The 15,501-nt window shown below is 35.4% G+C and overlaps 1 protein-coding gene across 8 annotated transcripts in view; it reads right to left on the reverse strand.

The window, feature by feature from the left end:
- CACNA2D1 (calcium voltage-gated channel auxiliary subunit alpha2delta 1) overlaps positions 1-15,501 on the reverse strand; it is a 482,730-nt gene that overhangs the window by 211,572 nt on the left and 255,657 nt on the right. For all 8 annotated transcript variants that reach the window (XM_073898722.1, XM_073898721.1, XM_025873249.2 and 5 more), the window contains exon 4: positions 12,931-12,990. In XM_073898722.1, the coding sequence (XP_073754823.1) occupies positions 12,931-12,990 (60 nt within the window). The remainder of the gene's footprint in view (positions 1-12,930; positions 12,991-15,501) is intronic.

Raw genomic sequence — 15,501 nt, forward strand, 5'->3', positions numbered from 1 at the left:
AATGTATTAGGGAACAAGCAAAAAATTCAAGTCAATTCAGGATGGGGTCCAGGGGTTAGAATCAGACTGGCTAAAGACTTCTAACTTTAGGGCCACTATCAATGAAAGAAGACAATAAAACAATGCCCCAAATTTTGAGGTTAAAAAAAAATAATAATACTTAGCTGAAGTTTCTTTCAAGTCCAAAATGAAATCCCAGAAATTCTCAATCATGCAAGAACTCAGGGATTGGAGCATCCTATGGCTCTTCTTGGTCAAACTACTTGACAACAAAATCCATTCCATCAAATTATGAATTAAAAAAAAAAACAACATAAAGAAATAAGGTCAGTATGGAAGAGCTATGGTAGAAGTTCTGATGATAGCATTTAAGCCATCAAAATATAGAACCAGACTTAAACACTGTGGGAATTATGGTTTTTGAGCCTAAATCTTAACATAAAAGTAATAATTTTATAAGATTGGGGAATGAATGAGGAAGGTGAGAGAAACAGGAAGAATTTGATTTACTCAGAGTAGAATGCACCCTCCTGTTACAAGTTTGTATGTTCTGTTCAAGTCACATAACTATGTTTTTCCCCCTGGTGTATGTCAGGAAACAATACATGAAAAAAGGAGATAACAGATAAACTGAACATCATGATCCTCACTGAATATAAACAAGGCATACATCTAGTTGTGGCAATTAAGAGAGATTTTAACTTTCCTTCCGTATCTATACCTACATCATTTGGATTTTTGAAGTAATGATCCTGAAATCTCCTTACACAAACATTTAAGGTATTATTCTTTCAGAAGGAAAGTGATTGAACAAGCTTGATTACTGTTGCTATCGCTGTTTGGCTGTTAAACCCAACTAGATTTTTCAGAGCATCCAATTTCTTATTACACTTTTCTTTTCTATATTCAAATCTATTTACCACTCCACCCCTTCTTTCTAAGCTTTAGAATTGCATTCAGAATCATCATTTTTATTCTTATAATTAATAAGTCCTCCAGTTAGTGGTTGTCAACCTTTCTTCAATCTTAACACACGTGACAGCTAGATCACACTCCATCAGTTACACTGCCCACTAGAGAAGGACTCTCAGTGTCTTGGCTTCACCCCCATAAGGAAGTCACTGAGAACTCTGTGGGGAGGACATAAGGGAAGATTTTGGGGAAAAAAAAAAAAAAAAGCTTCCAAGTGATTCTTAAAAGATCCCCAGGAGAACTGTCCACACAGTGGTGAAACACTATAACAAAGTAAAGCAGTTTTTGCAAGGTAGCAATTTCATAATTTGGGGAATCTAATAATTTAATTAATGTATAATATATCCCATAGCACACAATACTACAATGTCATGATAAATAATTTTCTGTAACATTCAGCAGTTACAAACTCTATTTCTCAGACCAGTAGGTCTTCCGATGGAGCCAGAAAAAAGGTATCCGTAACTGTTAATTTAAACCTGAATTCACATATAAAACTTCACATTTTTTTGTGCAATTAATTTTCACTAAAAATTATATTTGGTCTTTTTTTTTTAACTTGATGTTACTTGTGCTGCCTTGATTTTATTGTTGCTGCTATCATTTAGGCACAGTTTTCACAGGCAGTTTGAGAAAAGCGGCACATTGCTTTCAAAACTCAGGTTTGTGGCACCTACCCTACGCTGTTCTGATATTTGGTTGTCTTACTGGTTAAAAATTTTTAGACTTGTTAGTCCTACTTGATCCTCAAAATGTTTGTGTTAGAAGGATATGCAAAGCTCTACTGTCTACTGATAAAGCCTCATCATTCCATTTCATTGAGAGTCTAAAATCTTCTTTAACTATGTATATAAAACAACTTTGTGGATACCATAGGGCAGTAGACTCTTGGATTCATAATTTGATTAACAATTTCAAAATTATTCTGCAGGATGGGGGGTTGGATAAAGATGGGGTAAAGGAGATGAAGGGAAATAAATAGATGCATGATATATTTGAAATTGACAGAATTTACACATGAATTTTATGAGGGGTTATGGCAGAGAAAGAAATTAAGGATCACTCTTTAATTTTGCCTAATTTAACTGGGGAGAAGGGGATATCATTTGAGATGGGAAAATTAACAGATGATCAGGATAGTAGGGGAAAATTCATGGAAACAGCAGTTCATTTGAGCATGTTAGTGATATGCAGGCAAGACAACTAACTGGAAAAAGCCAGTGGTCAGTTAGTGCAGAAAAGAGACTTGGGTGGAATTATATTTAAATCTGATGAAATGGATGAGGTGTCCTGGGACAAAGGAGGTAGTAAACAGGACATTGAGAAGGAACAGATAGTGAGAAAACAGGAAAACTGGGTTCAGTGGGGTTTCCTGAAAACTAAGAAAAGAAAGTGTTTGAAGAAAGGGGAACTAGTAAGTGGTCCATTAAAATGATATAAACAGACCAAGTATGAAGACACACAGAAGATGCCCATTAGATTGGATGACAAGGCGGTAGATGTGAACTACGAAGAACTATGGATGATGTTCACAGTCAGGCTGGAGCAGGCTGGTTGGGGGGACAGAGGGGAAAATGAAGAGATCAGGAAGGTCTACATTTCTTCTGAGTATTGCAGTGTAAGATAGCCAACAAATATGGTGAAGCTAAAAGAGGAAAGAGAGATACAAATATATTTTTAATGGTAGAAGATACTGGAGCAAGTTTGTATGTTGATGAGAAAGTAAAAGGGAAAAAATGTTGATTAATTACAGAGAGGATAGCATGATGAATAAACCCACTGACAGGCTGTTTTGGAAAGTTAGATGACAAAAGGCATAAGCTTTAAAGAAGTTGGCAATTTTGCATGGATGGTGAGAGTCGGTCATTCCCCCAAATTCCCACAGCATTTTTCTCATATGTATTCAAGTCCAGTACTAAAGTCTAGTCACATAGTTTTTGAAACTTGTAGATGAATATAACTAGGTTTTCTTTCCATTTTTTTAAACCTCTTAGGTTTAAATCAGAGAAATCTCAAAACTTTCTTCTGTCTACTTACAAGATTTTTTTTTTTTTTTTGGTTAAGCTTTTGAGTGCAATACTCACTCTCAACATTATCCAAACCCCTGTTTGAGCAGCTTTCCTACATTCTGGACACATAATATCCCTCCAGCTAAACCAGTATGCTAAACCTTAAGTCCCCACCATGGTGTCAGCTATCCCAGCCAGCTTCCAAAGTCAAAATATATCCTATTTGTGACTGAACCCCATGACCTACATACATTGCCTGTTCCTCAAAATGTGCTTCTTTATTTTAAAGCTCCAAGTTTCACCATAGTGTTAGCCTTTAGGAAGAAAGCTCTCTAGGCCAGTTCTTCAATCCTGAAACATCCTCTTTCCCATAGCAATATGAGCAAAGTTAATAACACAACCCTAACTCCACTAAATTCAAATTATTCCAGCATCTGATGTAATTCACAAAATAAAAATTATCTCTGGGAATAGAGTTATTGCCTTGGGGCCCCAGTCCTTAAGGATCTACAGTAAATAAATGCATGTATTAGTTCTGTACCCCCTAAAGATCCATTCAGATACACTTTTTTTTTTAAATTACAGAAAGGTGTACCAGAGCTGTTTTAGGCACCAAGTAAACCAGAACTTCCTACAAATATAAAGACAAACATCAGTAATAAGTAAAAACTTAATTTTGTTACCCTCCACACCTTCATGTCACTTCCAAATGCAGTCATTCTACATGAATGCAGTCTTACTACCTAAATGAAATGTAAGGTAAACAGAATTTAAGTCAATTGAATAAGTATTCATCTAGTGCCTATTACGGAAGGGCAATGAACATTTTCTTTCTTCAAAAGGTGTAGCCAGTTGCACTTAATCATTAAGAAACAATATGCCAACTTTTTGGAAGAAATAAATCTAGAAGGAGACAGTGCCTCCTCTACTAAAATGATCACTGTTGAAGACCTTCCAGAGTGTTAAGCATATTTATATAAACCATCTCATTTAGTCTCCAACAGGTTTTCGGAGATAGAATCTACGTAGAACAGGGTCCTCCATGATGAACCTGAACTATAATAAAGGTTAGGAGTTGGAAATCATCAAGAAATAAGTCTCCCCAAGGTAACCTGCACAATGGAAGAAATGAACTCTTTTCTTCAGGAACTTTGTGACACAGGGGATATGAGACCTTGCCTCAAAGCCCTGGTGATTAAAAACCTGTAGGATCAGAAATTTGTTGTTGGGTTCTAGGAGTTCCGTATGTATTTTCAAGATTAACTCCTCATCAGATATTTGGTCACAAATGTTTTCTTCCATTGTGCAGGTTACCTTTCCCTCTATTGATTTTTCCCTTTGTTATGAAGCTTTTTCTGTTTTGCGTAGTCCCACTTCTTTGTTTTTGTGGCCTATGTTTTTGGTGCTGTATCCATGAAACCATTGCTAAAAACAACGTCATGAAGCTTTTCCTCAATGTTTCAGTCTAGGAGTCTTACAGTTTCACATCTTATCTTTAAGTCTTTATCTGTTAGACAACAAGTATTGGCAAAGACGTGGAGAAACTGGAATCCTTGCACGTTGTTGGTGGGGATGCAAAATGGTGCAGCCACCTGCACAAGAGGATATGAAGATAACTGAAAAAAATTGAAAGTAGAAGTACACATGCTCCAGCAATCCCACTTGTGGGTCTATATCCTGAAGAATTAAAATCAGGACCTCAAAGATACTAACACTCCCATTTTCATTGTACTCTGATTCACAATAGCTAAGATGTGGAAACAACCCAAATGTGCATTGACAGAAGAACTGACAAAGAGAATGTGGTGTATATAGCACATACACTATCATTCAGCCCTTAAAAAGTAGGGAATTCGGCAATACAACAACATGAATGGACCTTGAGGACACTATGCTGAGTGAAATAAGCCAGACAAAGAAAGACAAGTACTGTATGATTCCACTTACATGAAGTATCTAAAACAGTCAAATTAATAAAAATCAAAGACTGGAATGGTGGTTAACAGGGGTTCAGGGGAGGGAGAAATAGCAAGTTATTAATCAACAGCCATAACATTTCAGTTAAGCAAGATAAATAAGCACTGAAGATCTGCTGTACATTGTACCTATAATCAGCAATACTGCATTGTATTAAATTTTGTTAAGAGAGTAGCTATCATGTTTCTATTCTTCTCACAAAACTTTAAAAATTTGATATTCAGTTTAATGGATGTTTACATTAGCTTTTTCTTTTTAAAATGGTGCAAATATTATTTATCTAGGTTTTTAAAAACCTTTCCATGGTTGGAAAGAGAGTTATTCACCCTATTTCTGCATAGGGCACACTCTGCCTCAAGCTCAAGGGCTTTGGAGCCTGGGATGTACCAGATGACAACCACCTGAGCAGAACCATATTCTTCCATCGGAGCAATGATGGCAAACAGAAAACAATAGCCATGGGAGCTAACAGATGCCCTCTGGACTAGGTGAACAGCCATCCACAGACCTCTGGTCAACCCGCTTATGAACACATGGACAAATCATGAGGTTTCTGGAAAATATTTTTCCTTGGTAGAGAGACAGGGCTTACAGGAGCACAGAGAGACAATTACTGAGCAACTAACAAATAATTATGCTGGTAGAGAATACGCAACCAAGAGTTTTTAAATAAAGGAAGTGATATTCAAAAGGCTATTATTTTCTGAAAATTGTATTGCAAGTTAGCAGCAAAGACAAAATTTGAAACAATTTACAGAATTCCAAACCCAGTGTTCTGTAACTATGCCATGGCTGTGGGCAAATGTATTCAGACATAAAAAGTGCTGTTAAAATACATTTTTCACTATAGCTCCAGTACAAGTGACCATAACGTTTAGAGTAAAAAATAGATATCTCAAAACTACAAGTAATTAATTTTTAATTTAAAAAATTACATAAAGGCTACTGTGTGTTATGTAGTGCATACTAGACTACAATTTTCTTAGCAATGCATGAGCCACAGTTCTCATCCCCGGGAAGTTTACATTTTAGTGCCGACAGAAAGTAGAAAAAGGAAAATAATGTAGTGAGTACATATTTGAATAGGAATACATGCTGGGGAGGGAACTATATAAAACACTCAACAAATCCAAGATTAGGGGCTCAAAACCACGAGAAAATTGGAGAGGGAGGGGGAGACTTCTAGGCAGACATTATCAAAAGGTCTGAAGATGAAGTAAAGAAATAATGTCGTAGAGAAACTTCAAGTAGTTCACTCTGTTTCAGGCTCAGAATTTCAGAACGATAATAGCTATTAGGAAGATGCTGCAATAGAAAATTTAGGAAAAGTATGACAGGGGCAGACAATGGTATGACATTTATGCTAAATGGAGAGAAGAAATAAATCTAGAAGGAGACAGTGCCTCCTCTACTAAAATGATCACTGTCGAAGACCTTCCAAAGTGTTAAGCATATTTATATAAACCATCTCATTTAGTCTCCAACAGGTTTTCGGAGATAGAATCTATGTAGAATAAGGTCCTCCATGATGAACCTGAACTATAATAAAAGTTAGGAGTTGGAAATCATCAAGAAATAAGTCTCCCCAAGGTAACCTGCACAATGGAAGAAAACATTTGTGACCAAATATCTGATGAGGAGTTAATCTTGAAAATACATACGGAACTCCTAGAACCCAACAACAAAAATTCCAATCCTACAGGTTTTTAATCACCAGGGCTTTGAGGCAAGTTCTCATGTCCCCTGTGTCACGAAGTTCCTGAAGAAAAGAGTTCATTTGTCATTTATTTAATACTTCTCTCAGTGACAGCATGAATACCTTTCTTTAGGAGTCTTTGGGAGACTTATTTCTTACTGCTCTTGTCTCTTTATTTCTCCTTTAGGAAGCAATCAGCTGACATCCAGCAGGTGAATGCATGGAAACAGATTCCTGATGACTGCCAACTCCTAACCTGAGCTTGAGGCTCAGAATTTCAGAACGATAATAGCTATTAGCAAGATGTTGCAATCGAAAATTTAGGAAAAGTATGACGGGGGAGACAATGGTACCCCATTTATGCTAAATGGAGAGTCACTACAACTTTTTAAATAAAGAAATAAAATGGACAGAAGGTTAAAAAGCAAATCTTTGCAGATTATGCATTATGTGTAAATTGCAGTGATTCATAATGCTTATCCATTTTTGTTCATCTTTTTATTTCTTTTGTGGCTGAAAAATTAATAGAGTAAATCCCACCTCAATGCAAATAAGTGGTGTCCAAAAATTTTAATAAAATGCAGCTCCAGTTCTGGAGAGGTTAATGAAATCACTAAGTTGGAAAACTCTCTGTGACAGCTACAAGTTGGCACCAGCTGTGACAGTAATCAACTCTAACTTCAATGTCAATGAGGATGATTCTGGGTGCTCTAGATGGCTAGAATTTTTAGAACATTCGCACCAATTCCAGGAATCTCCCAATTATTTAGCAATGCTTCTATCAGTTCAATGTTCGGATACTAAGGCAGCAGACTGGTCTTGAAAAATACAGAGACCCACGATCCATCTCCCTGTTTCCTAAGTCAATGATACCTGTCCTTTGCAACTTCTCCCTCCCTTCCTAAGAGGGGGACAAAAAAAAAGAAAAAAATTTACACAGCCCTATTTAGATCTAAGTTTGCATTATTCCAAACATATTGTCACAATGTCTTACTTTAGGGGGTTCTACTATACTGTCATTTACTAACATGTAACCTTGACTTTAACAGAAATAATAGAAAATGAAGTTAGGAAGATTATTAGTAAATATTAAAATTATGAAAAATGAGGGCACCTGAGCGGCTCAGTCGATTAAGTGCCTAAGCTGGGAGACTGTTTCTCCCTCTTCCTCTGCCCCTCCCCACTGCTCATGCTCTCGCTCGCTCTCTCTGTCTCAAATGAATAAAATAAAAAAATCTTTAAAATATTCTGAAAAATTAAACCAATGTTAATGTATAAATATTTAGCTTCTATTTTTCAATAAAAGAAACAGAACATAAGGGTTACCACCTAGAATAACTAACAATTTAGGGCCCATGGTTATTATTTTCAACTCTGCTATATTATAATGCTCTAACTATGGACATTCATATATATGCATAAACAAAAAGAGTAAGGCATCACTAATATTCCTCTCTCCCATAAAACTGGTTTTCCAGAATTTGGGGGAAAATCAGTTTTGCACTGTGGCTCCTTTTCATTTATCTTCATAATGGGAATAGATTGACAAGACTCTTAAAAAAAAAGCAATAGTAAAAAACTGGAGGACATGTAGCAAAAACATATTAAAATTTTTTTTTCTCCCAACAAGGCAATTCTACCAAAGGAAGAAGCTGGAAAAACAAACAAACAAACCAAAACCAAAACCAAAACCAAAACAAAAACAAAAACAAAAACTAAATCCATCCAGAGCCTAAAATTGTTTTGGTAATCTACTAAATTCATTCATTTAATTCATTTATTCACTAATATAGCACGCCACTCCCCCACTTTTTATCCCTGAAAACAGCTCTGCCACACCCAGAACCTATACCAATTTATAACTTAGAACAGTGTTGATCTTGATACAACATAACCAAAATAAATATGGTATGTTTTTACAGTTCACATATTCACAACTCTTTGTTCCTCAATCAACAGAAGAGATGTATTTCCATGAAATGAATAAGACAGATGAAATAATGAAATACCTAACACCAATACCTATTAATTTAACTCCTATAAACACAAAACTCTTAAAGCAACATTTCAAAATGCAATTTGAACAAAGTGATTTTTTTAAAGATATAAAAATAATGCTAAATTAGGAGAACCAAGTTAGCATGATTGACACTCGATAACATTCAGCTTCACCAGAAAAATTTTCACCTTCTAATTTAGTTTCTCTGTAGAACTGAAGCTAAAAAAGGCTCCTCAAATGTTTTATTTACTGGCCAATTTCTAGACATCTGTACTCAGTCTGCACAGTAACAAGCTGATGCTAATAAGCCATACATAAAGATCCTACTTATTAAAATACAAACTAGGCACCCCTTATGTTTATACATGTGTAAGTACAATTAATATGGTAGGCTTAGTTGGAAACAAAATTGCTTAAGTTAACCAACCATTGCAATGTAATCAAATGAGATTTCAAATGCAATTGGAAAAGATCTGTTCGGTAGAAATAACAAGAACTACTGCATGCAGAACGATTAGTTTTCTCAGCTCTCTTTTTTCTTTTTCCACCTGCCCTTAATAATTTGTCCATCATAAGTGACACGAAATGTGACCTTTAACACCTGTAAGTTGCACGGAGACCTGACAGGCAGCTGGTAGATACAGCTTATTTACAAATATTGGTTTGAACTTGTAAATGCATGACCGCATAAATCTTAATCCATTTAGCGTGTATGCCCTTTGTTAGCTCAATTGTACATTCAATTGGGAACTGAGTGGCGCTGAGGGAGAGTGTGAATTACATGGGCCTTTTCTTGTTGCCAACATTTGCAGCATTTTAGTGCTTTGCCTTTTGTTCTCGCTGTTCCTGAGATTTCACTACACTAAAGAAATGGAAATGTTAATCAACATTTTGCCTAAGTAATATGAATGAATTTTGCCTACTTATCCTGGAGGGAAAAATCAGAATATTGTATCTTTGGGAAATGTTAACGTACCTTTAGGAAATGATTTCTGCCTTCTTCTAAATCATCCTACTGTTAAATTATTAATGGTGGCATTAAAGAACGATCACCCTGATAGAAATAGTTAAATATCTTAAAAGATAAAAGGATTATAAAGTTTAAAAAGAGGACCTTTTGGAATATGGTAGCACTTACCTTCAAATTAAACATTTTTAAATGTTTGGCTAAAGTACTGATAAAATTTGCAATTATTTTGGGTGGTCTCCTAAAAGAAGAGGAGATGTAATGTTGATGATTTCTAGTTTCTAGCCACAAATTTAAGTTTGATTTGTTTTATGGCTTCGAAGTATTTGTTTACCCTTGCTACATAACATGTATTGAAGCATCATCTGGTTTATGAGGGGGGGAAAAAGGGAAAAAGAAAAAAGTGTGTCTTATTGTTGCAATATTTGAGTTTAGGCAATCTGCATTCACATTATATTCTTCAAACGTAGAATAACTTAACGATATTTCAAAGGGCTCTTAAAATGGGAAGGACTGTTGTGAAGACTGGGTATCGCTGGCAAGGTCAGAGATGGAAAATATCAATTCTCAGTGTGCAAACTGGGACAGCTATGTGTTCTGTGCACATTGTTTACAAACCTTCAAGAAAGGTACTCACGCAATGAGTTGACAGAGCTCTAAAGTGGACTAACTTGTTTTCCCTTTAACAATCTCTTTTGATGTCAATCAATATGTTCATAGGTCCTAAATAAATTGTGAGGTAATCTAGGGGGAAATTAAGAACAGAATTTGTCCAAGAATTCTCTTACATGGAGGTCGCTATTTGCTAAGAACTCTTAACGCTTACTGAGAAAACCATTTACATTCTATTTAACCGCGTAAGACTGAGTAATGGCTTCTGTTCATGGTGGGACTGATGCGTCCTCTTGCATGACTGATCCTAGCAGTGCTACTCAGTAGGGACAGGCACCAAGAGGGCAGAGAACAGGGGTTACATTTCAAGGTAAACTTTTTCACATTTTGACATGTGACAAGTCCGAATACTTCTCAAAATTGCTGATGCATCATAATTTAATTGGCTTCTTTTTTTCTTTCTTAGCAATACATAAATGATAGGGTGCTTTACAACTGAGAAAGGCTCAGATGCAGTGAAATATGGTAAAATATGGTAACAGCCAACACACACGGAGAGTTCTTGCGTCATGGACACGGGTTGTCCATTACTTCTGAAAGGAGAAATGTTAATTTTGTGTTAATGATTTGACAATATCAACGGGTTTACAATATATCTGGAAAAGAAACCCTTACAACTAGAAACCTATAACATGATAATTAAATAAAACAACACCAATGATATAAATGGCATTACTACATCCCTGCTTGCCACTTTATTCTTGACCACATTATTTCTCCTTAGGAAACTGAATAAGACATATAACTAATGGCTATGAGAAATATACCAAATTCTTTTAACACGAAGAAAAGTTTATGAATAGCAATGGAATCAATATATTACAAAAGCTGATGTGTGTAAACTTAATGATTTTTTGAGTTCTAAGAATTACTCAAAATTTAAACTAAAACACCAGTTGTACTATCCCAACACTAAGCAGAATAGAAGGTCTAGTTTCATACCCACTATGTCTTCACATTGCTTTTACTATGCCACCTCCGAGATGGGAGGAAAAAACCATTTCCGTTTAATATTAATTAATCAAAAGGATATTTATTTGGACAAATTAGTTTGGCTGCTTTTTGTCTGAGAAACAACAACAAAAAATTAAAGTTTGTGTTCCTTTCATCTAAAAGAAACTAACAATATTGTAAATCCCCTCATTGGATGAGCTTACAATTTGCCCTCAATACTCAAACTTACATTTCTAAGTTAGTCACCACTTTTTTCTCTATGTATTATGGATGGCACCAATTATGTCCAATTATGAACTAAGCCAGTACCTACCTGACACCAACAACTCAGGCAGTATGACCAGCTGAGAAAAAGAACCAAACAAACTGAAAATAGTCAAATAGAGTCTCCAGCTGGTAGACTAAGTATTGGTTTAAGAAATATAAATTTGTGGAAAATATAGTAGAAACAAATAACATCAGAAGCATGAAACATGGAAGACTAACCTTTATCATATATTATAAGTGAATGACATATCATGTAGTGTATTTTCCTTTGATATATAACATAATCATGCTAACACAAAGCAAAAGTGCTAATTCCTAAACCTCAATTTTGTGTTCTTTGAAGCACAATCTTCTTACCTTCAAACTTGAGACTTTTGTTTTACAAAACATTCAAAACCAATTTAATAGTACCGAGCCGTCACTCATATTCTAATTCTATTTTAAACAACCCCAAAATTAGTTATATGGCATTTTTCTATGTTCAGAAACTAGAAAGATTTTCACTATAAATAAAATAATTCAAACATATAAATATTTTAACTCTTAAGGGCAAACTTTTCCTCTGTGCCCCTGGCTGTAAGAAGACTGATTGATTAACTGATAAGATAAGTTGAAAGACTGAATACACTGATAAATGTATGAAGAGATATGTGGATGGATACACAGATACAGAGACAGAAGAAAGAAGATGGATGGATAGATGGATGGATACACAGATGGAAAGATAGAAAGATAAACAGATGATAGAGAAGATGGATGGATGGATGGATGGATGGATGGATGGATAGATAGATAGATGATAGATAGACAGACAAAAGTCATTACCAGGAGAATTTCTGCTATTTCTATAATTAGCTCAGTAATTCTTAAGGCACAAGTTTATCAAAAATATATATGGAAAAGTTAGTATCAGCTGGAACTTCTAAAAGTAGACCACAGTAAAAGAAAGATTGTTCTAGCGAAAGTGGAGCAAATTAAATTATAAAAGTTTAATACATTCATTCTTACTTCAATCACATTGCCCACCACCAAGGCGATGATAATATGCATAACACTTCTTACAAACTCCAAGTTGTTAAATGCAACTTGTTTTTCAACTAGTGTATCCATAATATCTACAATGGTGATTGAGATATTATAAATGTAATTCTATTTAAATGTAATTAATTTTATAAATAACTTTGATTATAGGAGAACATTTCAAAAGACTTGTTTGAATATGGAACATAATAAGCAAGAACATTTTGACTAACGTATTGGCTCTCATTACCCAAAAGCAAATTCTTTAAAGAAACAAAATATAGCTGAGTTTTGCTCATATAACATCTTAAGATTCTATCACTAAGAAAATGTTAATGTAATCATAATGATCAAGCACAAAACATCACTAATTAAAGTGGTTAAAAAGGGTCCTTACCGCAAAATCCTCTCTCCACTGGTGGGCTGCTTGAACCTTCTCTGCTTCCAAAGCCAAGCGCTGAAAAGGAAACATTATATCTTAGAATTCAAATGACCATATGAATATATACTTGTGAATACACAAAGCGCTGGGGTTTTTAAATCAATTATAAGGACATAAAAAGCAAAAGAAACTCCTTATTTATGATTCATAATTTCTCATTTAGTAATCTAACCTACTAGAGTTGATATATGTGTATTTATTCTTAAGTAATATAAATAACCTACTATTCTTGAATACCATGGTTTACTACCTCTGCCATCATCAGAAGATATGGACACCATGAGTACTTTCTTTCAATGACTAACATTGCAGTTTCAGAGAAAGCTTTAATAAGTAGAGTATAGGGCGCCTGGGTGGCTCAGTTGGTTAAGCGACTGCCTTCGGCTCAGGTCGTGATCCTGGAGTCCCGGGATCGAGTCCCACATCGGGCTCCCTGCTTCTCCCTCTGATCCTCCCCCCTCTCGTGCTCTCTCTCTCTCATTCTCTCTCTCAAACAAATAAATAAATAAAATATTTAAAAAAATAAGTAGAGTATATTCATCTTGGTAGAACCCTGTTTTTAGTAAACACCTTCATACATTTCTATATAAGTAGAAAGGAAATGATATTGAGAGACCAATCAATATGTGCTAAGCGCTATCCTAGGCACTTTCTTAAAAGCATATTGAGCTCTGTTTTGTTTTGATTTGGTTTTACCAAAAGCCATGAAAATGTAGTAATTTCTTTCTGACTGAAGTACATTCTTACTAGTTCTTTCAGAGATAATCTGTGAGTACCAAACTGTCACAAGCTGCACATCTGAAAATGGCCTTATTTCATACTTGCTCTTGTACATTCACGTAGTTCAAGAATTCTAGCCTGACTTTTCCCTTAGCACTTTTAAAAACATTATTCCGTTAAGTACAGTTGGAGACAAAATGTCTGTTGTCAGTCTGCTAATCACATTTTATAGATAAATTCTATTTTTTTTCTTTCTCTAATAGTTTTCAGATTTTCCTCTTTGTATGTCTGAGTTACTATCGCGCTGTCTGGGTGATAAGCTTTTACAAGAGACGGTGACATTTAGTGATGAACACAGATCTGAAACCAGACTGCCTGGGTTGAAATACCAAGCCTGCTACATACTAGCTGTGCAAACCTGGGAACGATCTCAGGTGAATAATATCAAGGTAGGCCTCGTGGATGGTTGAAAGGACTGAGTAAGATTTAATGCGAAGTGCTTAGGACACTGTCTGGTAGACAGGAATATAGATGTGAGCTATCTAACTTAGATAATTATGATTCCACTTGCACTCCATGTCCCTTTTTGTGAAGATGACTCAGTGTTAAGTTCGGCAGGACCTGCCCCCAACACAGCTAGAAGAGAGTGGCAGAGACAGGAAGAACGTAACAGTAAATATAATAAATACAAATATTAAATTCATTTTTAAGAGAGAGAAACAATCAGGTTAGGTTTTAGAAAAGTGTAAGTCTTGCAGTGGATTACTGGTTCATGTTTTGATCTTTCACTATGAACTATATTTCAGGGAGTGCTCTTCCAAAGAAGTCTAGACTGCACTAAATAATGGAAACATATCTTCATGACAGTGTTTATATTAGTTACTGATTTTGATGCCCTGTTATTTAATACTATGATCTGTTCACTTACTAAACTATTAAGTAGGTATTACCGATAACTATAAAATATTGCCAAATGGGAGATCTAAAGTTAAGAATTCCTAAGCTGAATTTAAAAGAAAAATTCTCCAGAGTGCTTAAAATGAGAATGGTTTCAGTTTATCAGCCACTAGGCAAACATGGATTAAAAGAAGACTAGTAGGGGCTCCTGGGTGGCTCAGTTAGTTAAGCATCCAACTCCTGATCTCAGCTCAGGTCATGATCTCAGGGTCATGAGATCAAGCCCCTCATCAGGCTCCATACTTGAGCATGGAGCCTGCTTAAGATGCTCCTTCTCCCTCTCTCTGTCTCTCTGTCTCTCTGTCTCTCTCTCTCTCTCAAAAAAAGAGAAGAAGAAGAGCCAGTAAATGTTAGAAATAGGACCAGGGAGAGTAACCCAAAGAGGCTCTCCATCCCTAACAAGAACAAAGGGCTAAATAGAGTAAAACCAAGGGAAAAGTGTATGCCTTTCAGTGACATTGCAACACAATACTTCTGAAAATTCAAATTCAGTGTGACAATGTAGTAAAAAGTGAATAAAAATTAAGTGGAAATGGAAACAACATCTCCGTAGGAAAACTTTAGGATGGGAAGATAGAGAAAGGAGAGACAAAATGAGAAAATAAACCAGAAGGCATATTCTTGACAATTCAGAATACAAGGCTTCATTTTTAACACGCAACACAAGAACAGCTAAACGTTCATATGTATAGGATAAATAATAAACTTAAGCATTTGGAGAATTTAAACAAAATACTGGGTAAAACTTACCTAAGTTAAATAAGTTTTTCGACTAAGAAATATTAGAACTCTAAAATGTCTTTAAGTCTTGGAGAGGAATGTTAAGATTTTTTCCTTGCGCAACGCACA

Source organism: Callorhinus ursinus, unplaced genomic scaffold (genome assembly GCF_003265705.2).
Source record: "Callorhinus ursinus isolate GAN/ISIS: 27379988/994484 unplaced genomic scaffold, GSC_fseal_2.0 scaffold12, whole genome shotgun sequence".
In the NCBI taxonomy this organism is placed as follows: Eukaryota; Metazoa; Chordata; class Mammalia; order Carnivora; family Otariidae; genus Callorhinus; species Callorhinus ursinus.